Source organism: Micromys minutus (assembly GCF_963924665.1).
Source record: "Micromys minutus genome assembly, chromosome: 18".
NCBI classification, from domain to species: domain Eukaryota; kingdom Metazoa; phylum Chordata; class Mammalia; order Rodentia; family Muridae; genus Micromys; species Micromys minutus.
Genome location: NC_137953.1, coordinates 48218215 through 48235651, shown reverse-complemented (window position 1 = coordinate 48235651; position 17437 = coordinate 48218215). Strand labels below are relative to the sequence as shown.

Genomic DNA, 17437 nt, shown 5'->3' with positions numbered 1-17437 from the left:
GTGGGAGCAAGAGCATCCAGGTGGGATGTGGTAAGTGGTACCTCAGGGTCATTGACAGGGCAGTGGACAAACTAGCGTAGAGGCTGATGTCTGCCAGCTCTAGTGCTTTAAGGCTTGTTATAAATATAAAATATTTGTCTTTTATTTGGGACTGAATGATCTAAAGTGGGGTAGAAACCCCCAATTAAATTTTACTACAACAGAGAGTGTTCCTAGTTTACAGCAAGTACCATATAGAGACGGTATTAGTATAGGGAATGGTAAACTACTCCCAGGGTCCACAGAACCTCAGCACATCCTGCCCTGACCATTGCAGTGTTGCCTACAGATAGGCCCGTGCATGCATGGGTATACACGCGCGAGCACTCGCAGACACACGCGCACACACACACACACACACACACACACACACACACACACGTGAAGAGAGAATAGTGGCATAGTTCATTTTGTCTTTCTATTCCAGCAGTGATCCTTCTGATTTTGTGACAGCCCAACTCTCCCGTGGTCACTCTCAGAGGGTCTTTTCTCAGGAGGATTCAAAAGGGCCGATGCTGATAGGCAAAGACAGACTAAAATTATGTCAGGAAGGTCAGAGCCAAGAGGCTCCACTTTCACCCCTTGGGCTCCATAGCAGAGTGTCTCTCCAGAAGCCTGCCCTGTCCCGTTACAGGGAACCTGCAAGAAGAGACAAGCTTCCCATCTGCACACCTGTGATCAGGTGAGGCTAAGACAATGTGACGAAGGGCCTGGACTCTCTCCATGGCCACTCCCCTGTGGGACAAGGACCACAGTATGTTTGGAAAGCTCTGAGAGGGTAGGGGTGAGTCCTAAGGGGCTAGAAGCTTGTCATGGTACTATAGGCCTGTAATTCGAACTACTCGGGAGGCTGGGCGGAAGAATTAGAAGTTTTACCTGGGCTACAGAGCAAGTTGCAGGTCAGCCTGGGTAGTTTAGAGGAGATTCTGTCTCAAAAGACAAAAAGAGGCCAGTAGAATACCTGTCTAACATGCACAGTGTCCTACGTTCAATCCATAGGCCTTTGAAAAACCACAGGGAAGAGTAAGAAAACTGACCCCAGGGACGGTGAGGTGACCACCTAGTGCGATTCTGTTAAAAAGCAGACATTTATTGTTCTCAAGTAGAAAATGACTGGTCTATGAAATTTTGGGCTTAAGAGGAGTAATTTCTAAATGAGAAATGCAACACGGGTCTTGTAAATGTGGTGTGCTGCCCAGGCAAGTTGCAGGAGAGGCAAAAGGGAGCCGAGCACAGCTCGGGGACTTTGGAGCCTGGGGTTTTATGTGTGTTAGGGAAGCACCATACCACTGTCACAGGCTTCATTTTTATTTTCTATTCTGAGTCAAGGTCTTATAAACTGCCCATTAGCCTTGAACTTGGGGTTCAAGCCTGGCCATACCCGCCCTGAACGTGGGGTCTTCCTGCTTCAGCCTCCTCCACAGCTGGGATCACAAGGCTGTACCAACCTGGGCTTCAGTGGTTATTTCTGATACACTATGGCTCCAGACAGTGCACTGGGTCAAAACAGAATTCAGCAGGCAGGTGGCGACCGTGGGGAGGAAGGAAGGTGACCCTGGCATCAAGAGAAAACTGCAGGCTGAGCCCTCTCTGCCCACAGCTCTGCCCCACGAGCCCATGCCCTCCTCCAGGCACCAGTGACAGAGGACAGACTCAGTCACAATCCAATTCGTTACACTCCCACCTTCCAGAGAGAGAGGGAGGCAAAATAACAAAAGAAGAAATCCCATTATCTTTATCTGTCCTTCCCATCGGCCAGCAGAAAATGCAAACGGGGGAGAGACAGCTGCTGTGAACTCTTTATATTTCACTCAGAGGAGGGTGTATCTTTTATTCCATACAGGAGTTCCTTATTTGAAAAAATATATAACCTCTCAGAATGACCTCAGCAGCAACACAGGGTGGTGGCAGAGTTCCAGGGACTATTGACGGAGCGTTGACTTAAGCCAGAGGAATCTCTGGAGGTCACAGGCAGTAACCTCCGGAGAAGAAATCCATTAGGAAGAGACTACAGGGGGACAATGGGGCTTCCTTCCGTCTCCTTGCTGTGCACCACATCCTAATTGTTGTGCCTCTCTGGGCTACTGACTCCCTATTCGTTGAAGGCAAGTATCCTTCTTTACTCTGGGGAGTAGATGGAGTTATCAAGAAGAGGTCTTCGGCTCACAGAAAACAAAATGTCCTGTCCCTGCTACTATGCGGAGAAATGATGTGCTTCTCCTAATCTCTGAGTTTCCTAGCCAGTACTCCCGGCAGGGGGCTTACAACAGACATATGAGTCTTGAAGATGGACAGGCTGTTGAAGAGTTGGAGATTCAAACAAATTTCTAGTGGTGAACTCATAGGGCCAGCTCATAGATTCAGGGTAGAGTGTGCCACCTTGATACTGTGCTTTGAGAACTCACTCTCTTAAAACATCTGTCTGTGACCATCTTTCCTTTCATACACCCCAACAGTCTGTAGTCCAGGCAGGCCCTGCATTCTTTGCTTTGGGTCCTGTGATGGGGAATTTTATGTGTCACCTTGGCAGGGGTTTAATACCCAGCCACTTGGTGAAACATTATTCAGCCTTTATGTGAGATGTGTGTATATAAGATTCACATTTAGATCCAGGGACTTGGGGTAAAGCAGATTACTCTCTAGAATGTGGGTGGGTTTCTTCCAACTGGTTAAAGATCTATAGTTAGCAAATGCTGGCCATCCCTGAGACAGAGGGAATTCTGCATACAGATGACCATATACTCTTCCTTAAGCCTCCAGTCTTCCAGTGTACCTGCAGAATTTGAACAGCTTGGACTTGCTGGCTTCCAAGTCATATGGTCAATCATGTATAAGATACAAGCCCCCCCCCTTACACACACACACACACACACACACACACATTCACACACACACACATCTCAACTTACCCAGAACTGTACATAGATAAGCCCATCATAATTCAAACATATGATAAGTGAAAAAGCTTAGCTCAGCTTAAACACACTAGAGCACTTACATACAGAGCCTACAGTTGGGCTGAGTTATTTGACCAAAGCCAACCTTTTCAAATATGATGGTCTTCTGCACAGTGTAGAACACACCACTGTCAGTGAGCAATAGGACACCGAATGGGTATGTGCTATACCACTGTACAGTGGGATCTCGGCTCTGTTGCCCTTGGATGCCTGCCAGTCACAACTGCCCACATAGTTACTTCAACATCTGGGGCTGGACAAAGCTTGTGTAGAGATGAAGGGAATGTCGGGAGGGCTCCAACCCAAGCAGCAATGAGATGTGTAGGGGACAGCAGCAGCTGCAGGCTGGGCTGCTGAAATGATGGAATCTATTTCATGTCAGGGAGAGGTATGCTGGGGATAGATTTCTTTGGGATAATAGGATTATCTGACTTCTTCCTTGAGTTGAGTCTGGGGAGAAGAGGCAGCGTGAGCGAGACACCCTTCTCTGTGGGGGCAAGAGGCTCAAAGAGAAGAAGTAGAGGGTGCTCTGTGCCTAGCATGGGCTGACAAGACGTCATTCAGTCTTTGTGCCAGGTGGCCAGTTGGCTCTTGGCATAGATTGATTTGTGGTGACAGTGACATCTCCCTTTATACCTGGATTTAAACTTTCAAAGCACTTTCATCCACATGGACAATTCACCGGACCTCCCTCTCCTGACAAGGGTAGGTATGGAAATGACTTTTGGCTCTCTGAGGAAGCTTCATTTTCTATGCTTTGCAACTAGTTTTGGTCTGAAGAAAAATAAAGTTGGAGGGTGGCTGCAAATTCCTGCTTTAATCTGAAAGAAGGAAGGAAGGAAGGAAGGAAGGAAAGAAAGAAAGAAGGAAGGAAGGAAAGAAAGAAAGAATGGAGGGAGGATAAGCTATTTCTTATCCCTGGGATGAGAAATAAAGTGGGGCTGAGCATGGAGGCCTTTGGGAAAGCACAGCAGGACCCCACTTCTGGAACACATGTTGGGTTCACACTGGTGAGATTGTGAGTCCTGCGTTTACACTGGTGTATGGATCCCCAGTGCATTCTCCTTGGTACAGAGTGGTGTGGTTCCTTTGGGGAAACCCTAAGACCACCAAAGTGAGAGATGAAGTCTGCTCTAGGCACTTGGACATGAGTTGCCACAGGGTGTATGAGAGAGACCCATTCGCTTGGCGGGAAGTGGACTTTCTAGGGCCTCTGTAGCCTGCGGTTGAGAGCGCAACCACCTTCTGGTGGGCCCTGGGGTCAAGCAACTCTCAGGCTCTCTTCTTTCCTAAAGGAGAAAAGAAAGTGACTTCTTCAGACACCGCAACCGCCATTCAAGATGGGCCCCATCTGTGGTTGTGAGACATGCCACAAGCGACACTATACTTCTCCACTGAAGATGTATTTGATGGATTTGCATCCTCTGATCTCTGAGGGTAGCAATTCTCTAAAACTAGCAAGTGTTTCCTTCCCTCTCCCACATACAGGGTGAGAGATCTCTAGGGAAAATCAGTCATAAGCAACAGCCATTAACCCCAACCCAGTCTCTCCAGGACAGGAGGGACAGTTGCTCTGTTTGGAGTCTGATGATGTAAAACTCCATCAGGCCTTATGCTTACACAGCCACCCACCAACTCTTAGTGTATCAGAGAAGCTACTTCCTAGGAGCAACTGAGCTGTTCTCGTGACGTAGGCCACTGCCTGCCTCCTTGGGAAGCCTCCGTGTTTTTAAGCACAAGACACACTCAGAACCCCCTTTATCTTCCAGCACCCCTCCTTCCTATCACCTGTTCCCAGACCTCCACTCTCTCCACAGATATTGATGCTGAGGAACAGAGGGGTGGCCCCATCCTGGGCCTATAGATAAAGTAAGAAAAGTAATGTGGATGCTTCCGTGTTCTCCCACTCAAGTCATTAGAGAGGGCTCTGGAATGGTTTGAGAGAGATCAGCATCAGAGCCTTCCATACTGAACCATTTCATTCCCCTCTGGCTCTATAGCAGGGGTCTTTACTCCATTAGTCTATGGGGCCCCTCATGGCATCAGACATAAGTTAAATGCATATAGTCAGCCATACACCTAAGTTCTAGTGCCATGGATGGAATATATATATTTATGTCCCCTGCCACAGAGCCTCCTCTGTACCCTAAGAACAAGACAGGTGGACATATATATCCATGTCCCCTGCCACAGAGCCTCCTCTGTGCCCTAAGAACAAGACACTTAGATGACTGTAAGAATAGGTACATAGGGGCCTGTACACACCCTGTCTTAAGCCTAGTGGGATATCAGACATTCGAGGAACTAACAGAACTTTCTGAGGCTCTGGATCTTTAGGCACCAGAACATGGCTGGAAGTGGAAGTCAGAGGGAGGGGTGAAAATCACCCTGGATTTGAGCAAAATCATAGAAACCCATCTGTTCTATTCAGCTTAGCAGAAACCAGCTTAGAGGCCAGATGGATGTGTAGGGCTGCTAGGGGTCTTTCTCCCTGCCCCCACATTGCCAGGAGTCAACACTCTCCTCATACCCAGAATTCACAAACATCCACAGCTAGTGTCCTTAGCAACACTTTCTCCCAGGGTCTAGCACATGAAAAGCTTTCAATGCATCACCCCCACTGAACTCTTACGGTGAAGTAGTTGCTGTTATCACCTCTACCTCATAGGCAAAGGAAGGAAGGTACGATAGTTTAAGTAATTTGGACAAGGTCACACAGCAAGGACTTAGGGACACCGGGCCTTAGACCCAGGTACCACAAACAATGCCGGAGTTGCCTTTTTCCATTCTGTTTTTTTCAGAGCCTCCTCCGGAGGACATCCCCTGCATGACATTTTACTGAGCATTCAGGCAAAGTACAGCTGCCTCTGGGTGGCCTGCCCTTGCTTGTAGAGGCCACCTCTTCACGGAACACTCAAATGCAGTGTCATCTGCTCCACAGCAGGCCGTCATATCTCATTCTTCTCTATTCTTTTTCTCTGTCCTCCACGGCTGACCCAGATCCCTTGAGCTGTGAGTATTCAGCAAAAATTATAGGCACAGCACAGAGGGGAGGGAGAGCCTGGGGGATGGGGTGGGACAAAGGCAGTGTCAAGACCTTGGCCGTAGGGACTTGGAATAGGAGCTTTGCCTTATATTTCTGCATTCACATATGACACCTGCAATCCCAGCCTCAGCCACTCAAAGCACCGCAGAGGCATTCCCTGAAAGGAAGGTTCAGGAACAGAGGGCCTAGTGACCTTTGCCTCCCCCCACCTTTGTTTAAGGCTCGTAGACTGGCTCCACCAATTCCAAGCAGACTGTAAAGGCGAACCCAGCCTGCCTGCCTCCGTTTACTTCCCCTGCTCTGTTCCCTGAAGCTCAGATCTACCTTCGGCTGACCAGAGAAGGCAGGAACTGACCATGACCATCCTCAGGGATAGCCCTGGAGGTCGTTTCTCTTACCCAAGTCCATGTCTGCAGCTTTGGGCCGGTGGGAGCATGGGACATTCTTGAAGATGGCATCTAGGATCTTCTCCTTGACCTGAGTGATGGTGTCACAGTTGAGGATCTTTACTGGGACCTCTGGGCTGTTAGCATTATCTGGACTGACACAGCTCAGGACCTGAGGGTGACAAGAAGAGGTGACAAGAATGAGGACAGTGGGAAGGGCTTCCAGGTCCCAACAGCACCCTGAGAACCTTCATGAATGACTTTTCTCCATGATGGGGTGTGAAGGGGTCAGGGCAAATTTGTTCTGTCCAGAGAGACAGGATGATACCATGTCTTCAACATCACCTCGGGATTATAAACTGCACACTTAATTATACTGCACACTCTTAGGACAGATGCTTAAATTTCTCAAAGGAAACAGCGTTCTATAAAGAATGAAGCCATGGTATCATGGGAGGGAGGAAGGGTCTGTAACAGAAAGACATAGAAGCATTCACACAGCATGCAGGGAGCACCCCATTAACACTCCAACCCCATCTCCATGTGCCACCTTCCATTGTTCCTCTAATACACAATCACGTCTCCCCCTCCCTCCCCCCTCTCACATACCCTCACACACATGCTCAGTACTAATGAGAAACTGAGCTCCTGTTTTAAAAGATTTAATAGCGTTGGTTTGGGAAGCGTTTCAGGATGATTGGAGGCTGCTGGATCTATTAGAACTTAATGTATTCCTTAAGTATAAAAAGGAGCCTTAAAAAAAAAAAAAAAAAAAACAGTTTCAGGCCACCGAGTGGCCTCCCTGGCTGTGAACCTGAAGCCCTGGTCAAGGGTTGAGGTCACTAATGGTGTAGGGCTTCTGTTTCTCATTCAAAGATAGACAAGCAAATTAAAACTGCTTTATCAGCTGCTCACTTCCTTCAAAGCTGTCCTCTAGCCATCCTTAAGTTGTGTTCTGTCTACATTGATGAAGTTTGGGGGACTCCTGGGTGAACCCCAGTGGAACGGGAAGGGAACTACTGGGTACGGGAATGATCAGCAGTGTGTAAGAGTCAGGCAGAGAGACCTGGATATTGGGGGAGTTGAGACCAGATGTGCTGCTGTTTTGGGTCCTCAAGTATTCTGCCCATAGAGCCTGAGTGCTCTGTGTCCACTTCCTTCTTGGAACTTAACCCCCCCACACCAGGTCCCTCCCAGTAACCATTTCCCAACAGCCCCATCTGGCTAGCGGAACCAGACAGCAGTCCTCCTCCTGCTCCATGTGGTGGTAATCAGAACCCTGGCCCTGGACTCCTTCCCCTCATTAGCAGCTGCTACGAGCACAAGTGGGGAACAATGCTTATTCCATTAAGAGGAAGGGGGGAAGCCTGAATCTATTTAAACAAGAATCTTACTCTCACCTTCAAAATGTCCTGAACTGAACATATGGAAGGAAGGCTAGGCCTCTGAGATAAATGTCTATGTGAGTCGGCCAATGCCCCTCTCCTTCTAAGAACCTCCCATATCCCTCTCTCCAGCTCTGGCCACCATCTTGTCCTTTTCCAGGCCGTTGGTGGGCAATTTAGCCTCCTCTCAGCAGCAAAATGGCCTTGTCTGAACTTGTTTCCCAGAAGGACCATGGAGCAGAGACTGATACTTAAGGGTGATCTGTCATAGCATTCGTCAAGGCCAGCACTAATATTTGAGAGAAAAAGCATTCACCCACAAAGGACAGGGTCCCAGACACAGAAACATGTCTGCTACTCCTGGCTCTTAACTACTTGAGAATCATCCACCTGGTACTTTCTCTGAAGGTTCCTAGAGAGCCTCTAGCCATCTGCAGGGAACATTTAACATTCTATTAGGTTCCTGAGAAAGAGTGTAACACTCTAGTAGGCTCTTGGCGGGGGGCATCTAAACAGCTAGTGTGCTCCCGGGGGACACATATCTAATACTCTGGCAGGTAACCAGGTATGTTTCTTATACTTTAGCAAGTTCCCAGGTATCTAGCACTCAAGCAGGTAACCATCAGGTACCCTGCCTTTTGGAAAGCTCCCTGACTGGTAACCAGGGGAGTGTCTAATACTCCAGCAGGCTCCCTGGTAAGGTAGGTCCTGGAACACTACCAGGGTTGTGCTAACTCAAGTTCCGGCAGCACAAGGTCACTGCCAGAAAACTCAGAGCTTCTGGGGTTCCTCCAGTCACTGCATACCCCCACAGTTCCCACTTCTGCATTTAACTTGCTCAGTGGGAGTCTCTGTTGCTCTGTCTGCCCTGGTGCAGGACCTTCTTCTTGTATCATCACTGGATGGAGTGTCCCCTTCAAAGGTATGAACACCCTTTCTTACCACCAAACCATCTTCAAGTAAAATCATCTCCCATCTCTCTCCCATTCCAAGTTAACCAGCGGTCAGCCAGGTTCCCTGAATTCTTCACCCTCTCTGTGAGTCTGTCACATGACAGTAGCTGGGCATAATCGTTTGGCTTCTGGAATAAAGGCTGCTGCAATTTGGGGACAGGGTATGATTGTGCTCAAAGCACATTGTGTTGCAAGGGGATGGCAGAGGGTGGAACCAGAACTCTCTCTCCCTAAGAAATCCATTCAAGCCTCTCTTTCTGGAAGAGTGTCTCCCCTCTTTGCCATTTTTTCTCGTTATCTGTGACTTCTTCCTGTGAGCTGGACACTGAGAGAAAGCAGAAGCCTGACAGGCTGTGCCTCTGGGTTTTCGGGCAATCGATCTTTTGGCATTCTGGGACCCTTAGAAAGATGGGAATGGAAAAACCAGAATGGACTTCCAGCTAGTGGAAATAGCCTTGATCTGAGGGGATGGATCATCTCCCTACCTGGCCATAGGATCTGAACGGGTTTGTGTGAGCATCTATCCCTAGCAGCCCGACTTCCACCTTCATCCCTGCTGGGCCTTGACTATTCAATTCAGCGCCTGCCTTGAACCATGCACCAGCTGAAGAGTCGCTGAGCCACAGCTGAGCCCCTGGGATACCCTGGTGCATGGGCCACGGGAAACAGGGGTGGGCTCCCATGGGGGAGGCACCTGCCTGGGCCCTACAGCAGATAAAGTTAGAAATGTGGTTTGCTCCACATTTTCACTGTTCTTGCCTCAGGACAAAGCTGACCTACCAGAGCTAGGAGGAGCAGGGATGGTACTCACCAGGGTCTTATATTCAATCTGCTGCCGGATGAGCTTGTCTTCACTTAGTGAGTAGCGAGCCTCTCCCGTGATGGCATCGATGGGACCCTTCTCCATCTGCTGCTTGATGGCACAGAACAGGGAGAAGAGGGGCTCCCCAGCGCACTCCTACATGAGAGAAGAACCCCACTGTTAGAACTTAGGGATCAAAGGTATGCAGGGCACACTCCACTGTTCTGGCTTTCCTGGTCCTGCCTGCTTCCAGGCTGCCTTTTCCCATTTCCTCTTCTGTAATCTTCAGATTTGCATGGGCCCTGGTTCTGTAGACCCAGGTGGTCCTGCTCCTTTTTGCCCCCTATCCAGAGCCTGCCCTTCCTTTCTCGCCTCCTCCCCTACTTTCCACTCTTCCTCCCACCCCACCACATCCTGCTTTCTCTGTGAACCAGTTAAGAAGCAGAGGTTGGTCCACTGAGCTGGGGACTGAAAGCCCAGCACCTCTGCTGTTCTACCTCCCAGGCACATCCTCGGCTTATGTGCAGCATCACGCCCCCTGTGCCTGCTCTAGGACCTTTAATCAGCTTCCGTAAGTCTGGTACTAGGAGGAAGAAGAGGATGTTGGGAGGGGAGAGGACACCGGGAACTTACAGGTAACTTGTGCTCAGCTTAAAATGGGAATTTAGCTTTGGACCACATGGAACTGTCTCAAAGGTACAGTTGCTTCTCACTTGGGAGGAACTAGCCACAGAGGGTGTTGTTTTTGAAGTTAGGACCACACAGGGAGCTCTCTTCAATTCACTTCACTGGCAATAACCAAGCTGCATTTCTTGTGGAATAGACGCATCAGGCTCCATATGAAAGGACACAGCAGTTGTAAAGTAAGGCAGGCTCAGGAGGTAAAGGCTTACACCCAGGAGAGGAGGGAGGGCTAGGAATTGGTCCTCATCCCATCCTACCTTGAGGAACTTGTAGAGGAGGAAAGTGAACCAATTAGTCAACATCTTCTCGGCCACCGACTCCGTCCTGGTAGCAGTCATAGAGGGAATGGAAGAAAGAAGCAGAGGTTGGTCCACTGAAGCTGGTGACTGATAGCCCAGCAGCTCTGCTGTTCTACCTCCTAGGCACATCCTCACATGGTCAGAGGCCATGGGCTGGGCAGAGTGAGGGAGAACCTGCCAGCATCTTACTGATTTCTGTGTCTGGTAACCTAAGACACTGGACAGTTTTGCGGCCTGCAAGGCTCCAGGGCTAAGAACGGAGCTCTGTCTGGGAATCTGGAGCTTAGCATCTGGGCATGCGTATGGCAGATGTGGAGTCTGCCTTGTGCCATCCTATACCACTTTGCAAAGACTCCACAAGAAAGAACACAGCAGTTCAAAAGTGGGGCAGGCTCAAGAGGTAAAGGCTTACACCCAGGAGAGGAAGGAGGGCTGGGAATTGCTCCTTCTCCCATCCTACCTTGAGGAACTTGCAGAAGAGGAAAGTGAACCAATTAGTCAACCTTTGATGGCAAAGGTCTTCACCTAAGCTTTCTAGTTGCTACTGGCTCCGTATGGTACTGAACACTTGAAATGTGGCCAGTGGGTCCGAGGAGCTGAAGTTTGTCCCCTTTATTCAGTGAATTTAGATTTGAGTCTTTACATGTGGTAGAAGCTTTCCCATTGGATAGAACAGCATTAGTAAAACTTGGGAATGCATCGGTGGATGCATCCCTATTGATGAGAAAGAGAGAAAGAAAAAGCAGAACAGGAAACACGGGGGCCAATTAGGTGGAACCTAGGAAGGAAAGTGGTATAGGATAGAGAGAGCAGGTATTCCATGTGGAGCCTGCTACCTTTTCTAGACCCATAGCATTGGCAGCCACACACAGGAGGGCCATAGCATTGTCCTATCCCAAAGGCCACCACAGCATATCTTTGAGGAAGGCTTCTGCAACAGCGGGGCAGGGAATACTTATTTAAGTCCAACATGTCACTCCTCAAGCCTTCTTATTGTTTTCTTTCCTGAAAGTGGTGGCCATGGTGGCATTGTTGAGTCACGCTCCACGCTGGCCACATTTCAAGTGCCCAGCAGCTACAGGTGGCCAGGAGCAACTGGACAGCCTAGGTTGGAACTTGGGCTGAGAACATGGCCAGCTCCAGAGACAAATTAGTCCACCCAGACAGGTCTGGTTGATATAAATGCACAGTTGTTAGAAAATGCTGGTAACTGACATCTCCAGGTGTCTAGACAGCTGTTGTTTGGCAGTGAAGCCAGAGAAGGGAAAGAAGGAGGAATATTGGAGGTTAGGGAGCAGTCAGTGGCGAGAAGGAAAGGAGGAAGCAGGGAGGGGACAGTGCAGGAGCATCCGGGGAGCATAAGCAGAAAGTAAGGAGAGAAGACAGAGCCCCAGAGCAAGACCATGAGACCACGCCAGGAAGTTGTCAGTGGGAGGGCTAGCAGGCAGCGGCAACCCTAGAATTATGCCAGTGGGTGGCTACACAGCGAAAGTAAAACAAAAATCAAAATTATCTGCCTTCCCGTTGGCAGAGCTGTGGGATTCTCCTCTGCACTGCAGCCTTTTGCAGCTGTGCACACAAGCGCCCCCTCCCCACCAGAGAGAGCCCGGAGCAAACTCTGGGAAAACCAAGTCCAGTCTATCTGCCAGTCACCAGGAGCAATGCTGAGGCCTGGAGTCTGACGCAGAGACCATGGGGCAGAGGTCGGGCAGGATGGAGTGATCTGAGCAGAAAGCTGGATGTGGGTGTTTTTCATGCTGTTTTCTAATTGCAGATGGGCCGCGCTGCACGGCTGAGAAGAGAAACGGTCACCCTTCAAGTGGATGCCAAGCCAAAGTCCCAGGGTAGGCAGGGCTGACACTTGTCTAATTTTGTGGGTTTTTGAAATATAAGATATGAACATATGTTATGATTCAAAGGAAATATTTTTCAAAAGTTTGCGTGTTTGAACACTGTGTGCTGAGCTACTGGTGACACTGTTTTGGAGGGCTATAGAACCTTTAAGAGTTGGGGCCTGGCTGAAGAAAATAAGCCACTGGACACAAAGTTGCCAATATCTTGCTCACCATGATGGCCTGTATTTCCTCAAACCAGGAGCCACAATAGACCACTCCCACTTTATTTGCCTGTTAGGAGACTGATCACAGACACAAGGAAACCTTACAGTATCTGACTTTGTCCAGCAGTAAATCTTGAGTCTATGGCAGGGGTCAGGACCTGTTTGTTGAACTGTACTAAGTCAGCTGTCCTAAAAGGCTTTCACTTCCTGTTTCTCAAACGGGAAAACAGGGTCAGGGCTGGGAGAGGCCCAAGTAGCTTCCTGTCTATATGCTTGTATGTTGCTCTTGTTGCGGCTCATGGACAGCTTGAGGTCTGGTTCTACTTCTAGACCCTGCCTAGCTGAGGCCAGACTGATCTCTGATACAGAAATAAAGGAGAAAATAATACAGTTCAGGAGGGCAGGGTACAATGAAAAGCAGGTTATGGGATGAGCTGGGCTGTGGGCAGCCAAGTGATGGGTGGGACTGGCTGTCCCGCTCAGTGCCTCACCCAAGAAAGCATAGCTGATCCCTCCGCAGCCTGCCTGGTGTACCTGAAGTGTTCCATACATTAGGACTGGGCTGGGGCAGGGCATCCTCTGACCCCAGCTGGCCACCATAGGTCTCTCTCACCTTCTGAGCAGCAGCTTGGGGTGGTTCTTGCTCTCCAGGTTCTTATCAATGAGGTCAGCCAGCAGCTGCTTCAGCACGTCAGTGGCGTACTCTAGCTTGCTCTGGAGTACTGTCATGATGAGCGACGCCACGTTACCTCGGTCGCGCATGGAAAAACTGCGCTGAGACTCAAGGGTGCGGATGAAAGACAGGAGGAACACCTTGTTGTTGATGAGCTGGGCGAAGAGCTTCAAGCCTTTTTCCACACGCTCCTGCCTGTAGCCTGGGACCTGTGGGGAGATCTGGGACCTCAACATAAGCTTCTGGCGGCCCCACTGACTGCCTGCTGAATAGGCTCCAACCCCCTCTACTTTGGGCACAGCTGATCTGGCTAACACTGCCAAGTCCTTCTCAGTCATCATGCATGGGGCCTAGTATATGTTTACCCTCCATCACAGCCCGCAAAGTTGGTGAGTACCTGCGGTTTTGAGACACGGTCACTAAGACCAGGAGAATTAGCCACTGTTCACAAGAAGCAGCAATAGAGTTTGAATCCGCCAGTGTTAGACTCTAGAGGCTGAGGCCTCTCCTAATGGTGGTACAGAACTAATGCAGGGCCCATGTCGCAGATCACCTTCTAATTCTCCGGGGCTTTGAGAGGCCAGAACTGCTGTGGTTTGTGTCCTGCCTGAGGAATTACCAGGCCAGGGCTCACAGCTCACCTAACGCCCTTCAGACCCCAAAGGTTCTACGGTTAAACAATCAAGATGACTGGGTTTCTCCCGGACTCTGCCACCGCCATACTCTGAAAGCTAATACAAGTTCATTTATCTCTTAGGGACTCCAGCTGAGAGATGGTCTCTGAGGAGCATCATGCTGTTCTTCACTTAGGGGAGGAGGCACTTAACCTTCCTCCGTGCAGGGTAGGAATTTTTGGGAAAAGGGTACATGACAGCCACTTAGCTGAGCATGGGGGACAGAGGTGTCCAGAAAGGGGTACAGTAGCCCTGCTCAGAGGAACGTCAGGCTGGTGCCTTCCAGTGCCCAGCAACAATGGAATGGATGGATGCGCCATAGTCCTGAGAATGAATAACCTACTACCATTCATAGCAAGGTGGCAAATGCTGGGAACACACTGAATGTAAAAGACAGACACTGGGGTGGGCTCACTCTCCATTTAAATACTGATGGGGACAGGGAAGATAACTCAGTGATACTCAGAGAGTGGTTTTTGGGGGGAGGGGCACGTGGGAGAGGACACAGGACACCTAAACAGATGGCACTGCTGTGCCTTTTGATCTGAACAATGGCTCATGGGTGGGAGGGGCAGGCTGTCTTGGGGACCTGTCAGTCACTGTGCAGAGCTCTGCATGTTTGCTTCTAAGACAACTGCTCTTGTGAATGTGGCCACAGGCTTGGCCCTCATAGGGAGCCTTCACAGAACACTGGGAAGTGCTTGTCCCCTTAAATGCACTAACAGAGGTGCCAAGGAAACGCTATGCCCTGCCCCAGGTCTTTGAGAAGGACTGTCATGTATGTCACAATGAAGAACATGGTTTTAGTTCGTTAAGCTTGGGTTGCACTTAGTCCGTTTCTTCACCAGAAAAGTATGGTGGCTGGAAGAACTAATATGCATATGTACCTTGCTTACTTATTCTTTGCCAAGTCCTGTTTGGACCATTTTGGATATATTTGCTCATTTTATCCACACAAAATTCTAGGGTACAGGATCTGTTAGGACCTCTGGGACCACATGAGGATAGGAGTTTCTTCAGGGTCCTCCAAGCTAGACCATGGACCCAGACAGTCAGATACCCTACCCAGGAGCCATCACATGGGCTCAGACAGCTCACGAGAGGCCTGTGGAACTGAATAACAGACATGGCTGAGTCACAAAGTGGAGCTATTTTATTTTCTGCTGTCTACCTCCTCCCTCCGTGTTTCAACTGGAAAGGACTGTCAAAGGCAGGCAGAGATAGCCTGCTGGCCCCAGGTCACAGAAGATGGCAGAAATAAACACTCTCCACATGACTCAGAAACCCCTGTGTTCTGGATTCAGGCAGAGGCTGTTGTCAGCTAGAAGTCAGTCCCAAGTCCTTGTCTCCTCTTCAGAGGGCACACTGTGCCTCTGTCTACTCTGCAAGGCAGTGGTCATGTGCAAGCTTTCCTGGTGGCAGGGGATTTTGGTGGGTCTGGAATCTGAGAGGAGGCCTGTCTGCACCCAAAGTAAGTCCTTTGTCATGCCTCTGGCTGCAGTACTAGTACTAGGGAGGACAATTCTCAGAAAGAGACAGGACAATGACAGAGCCAAGAGGATACTAAATTATGTACCAGCCAGACAACCTGGCCCTCATCTTGGCCCTCACTATCCCAAGAGGGCCCAGCCTTGGCTTACCTTACACTGGCTCTTTTGGTTCCCCAATCCCTAGTGAGCTGATGTAGCACCAGCAAGGGAAGCATGGTAGCCTGCCTCTGCTGCAGCTCAGGCGCTAATCTACCACCGTCTGCTTCCTCCTGACTTCCTTTCCAAACCTGTGACCGCAGCCTCACATAATGGTCATGACTCGTTTCCTCGCCTTCCTCCTCTTCCCAGAACGATTCCTCTGCTACTTGAACTAATAGCAACAGATGAAGCTGTCTCCCGGAAGCTATGTGTGTGTGGTGCACATTATGTGCAAGCTTTCTATGGAGTCTTCTAATGATCTCACACCTTCAGGTCGTCAGAGAGATGACCACACGTGTCCCCAGGCCACCATACTGCCAAAGGGCAGTGCTACATTTTCAGCCACCCCACCACACCTATCACCACATCTACCTCATTCCTGTCTCAGGAGCTGTCTGAAGCCAACTCTGGCTTCTCCCTGAAGCCTTCCCAGGTACAGTCTCTCAGCTTCTCAGGCTGTCTGTCAAAAGGAAGGGTGGCCAAGGGCAGGTTTGGCAGTACAGCACATAGAGAGGACACTGTGCCAGCTATGTCACCCCATGTCATAAAAACCCAGTATGAAGCTACTCTCTGAGCTGTTCTTCCACCTTAAAATAATTCGTATGCTTGTAGCCAACAGGTACCTGGGGCCTAGAGTTAAGACTAGTGGCTAGTCTCTTGCAGGAAAGGTACCATGATCAGCAACCTAGGCTCTGGAATCAGAGAACATGGTAACTGGGTGTGGAAGAGAAACTCCAATCCCTTCAGGGTCTACTGCTTTGTCTATAAAATGAGAGTATGAAGGTCTAACTCATAATGTTTTATGAACATTAAATAAGATAATGTGCATGAAGTACTTGGCATATGCTATGTGTGGAAGATCAGCAGTGATTTTATTACCTGTCTCTACACATCCCTGGACTGCAGGGTTTGTTGTTGTTGTTGCTGTGGGGTTTTTTTTTTTTTTTTCCTGTCTGTCTCTGTTCACTAGGAGTTTCTCAATATCTAACACACATCACTCTCTGTCCTGGTGCTGGAAGTAGACACACTCTCTCTCCAATTGAAAGAGTAGAGATGGAGGTAAAGTATCATGAAAAGCAACCACCCTTTCATACTCTGCCACCCTCTCCCAGACAAAGTCACTCTGAAACCAAATATTCTTTATTATACAGGTGGTTCCCCACTTTAGTTGAATTCCACGCATATAAAACTGGATAGTAAAATTTAATTGTAACCCAATAGGTTAGAATTTAGGAGTCAGTGATGGGTTCAAACCAGGAGTGGGTGACTGACGGACACTCTTTGTGTTTTTAAAGCACCGGTACATGATTAGGGCCAGGAAAGTCTCTTCCTCAAATGCCTTCAAGTGCTGGTGTGGACTAGCAATGCACCAAAGCAAGGTGACACTCTCCGCTCACACTTTTCCCTGTGAGCATGTGTCTCATGCAGCTGAAAGGTTGAAAAACACTCCTCTTAACAACAGGCATGGTCCTTTGCACTCAGAACATCAAGGAGAGACTTTCCATTGCAACAGTAGGGTGGAAACCAACAAAATCATAGTCCACATAAGACCACAAAAGGTCCACAAGCCCAGGCTAAGGTAGGGATGGTGAAGTTGATTTCTGGGCCCAGTTTTGACAGGGACTTAGAAAACCCCGCTTAAAACTTACATCTTCATGGAGACTTGGGATTCAGGACTAGTAAAATAATTCTATATCCCTAGGGATATAATAACTAGAAAATATACTAACTAGGAAATGTAATAACTAAGAAATATAATAAGTACAAAAATAACTATATACCTATCCTGGTT

The 17437-nt window shown here is 49.0% G+C and overlaps 1 protein-coding gene across 1 annotated transcript in view; it reads right to left on the bottom strand.

Annotated features, from left to right (window-relative positions):
* Positions 1-17437, bottom strand: part of PLXNA4 (plexin A4) — a gene marked incomplete at both ends in the record, with an annotated part of 359522 nt that overhangs the window by 20984 nt on the left and 321101 nt on the right. Inside the window, 4 exons of the mRNA XM_080932241.1 lie at positions 6441-6600; positions 9578-9724; positions 10510-10576; positions 13224-13492. Of these exons, the coding sequence (XP_080788367.1) occupies positions 6441-6600; positions 9578-9724; positions 10510-10576; positions 13224-13492 (643 nt within the window). The remainder of the gene's footprint in view (positions 1-6440; positions 6601-9577; positions 9725-10509; positions 10577-13223; positions 13493-17437) is intronic.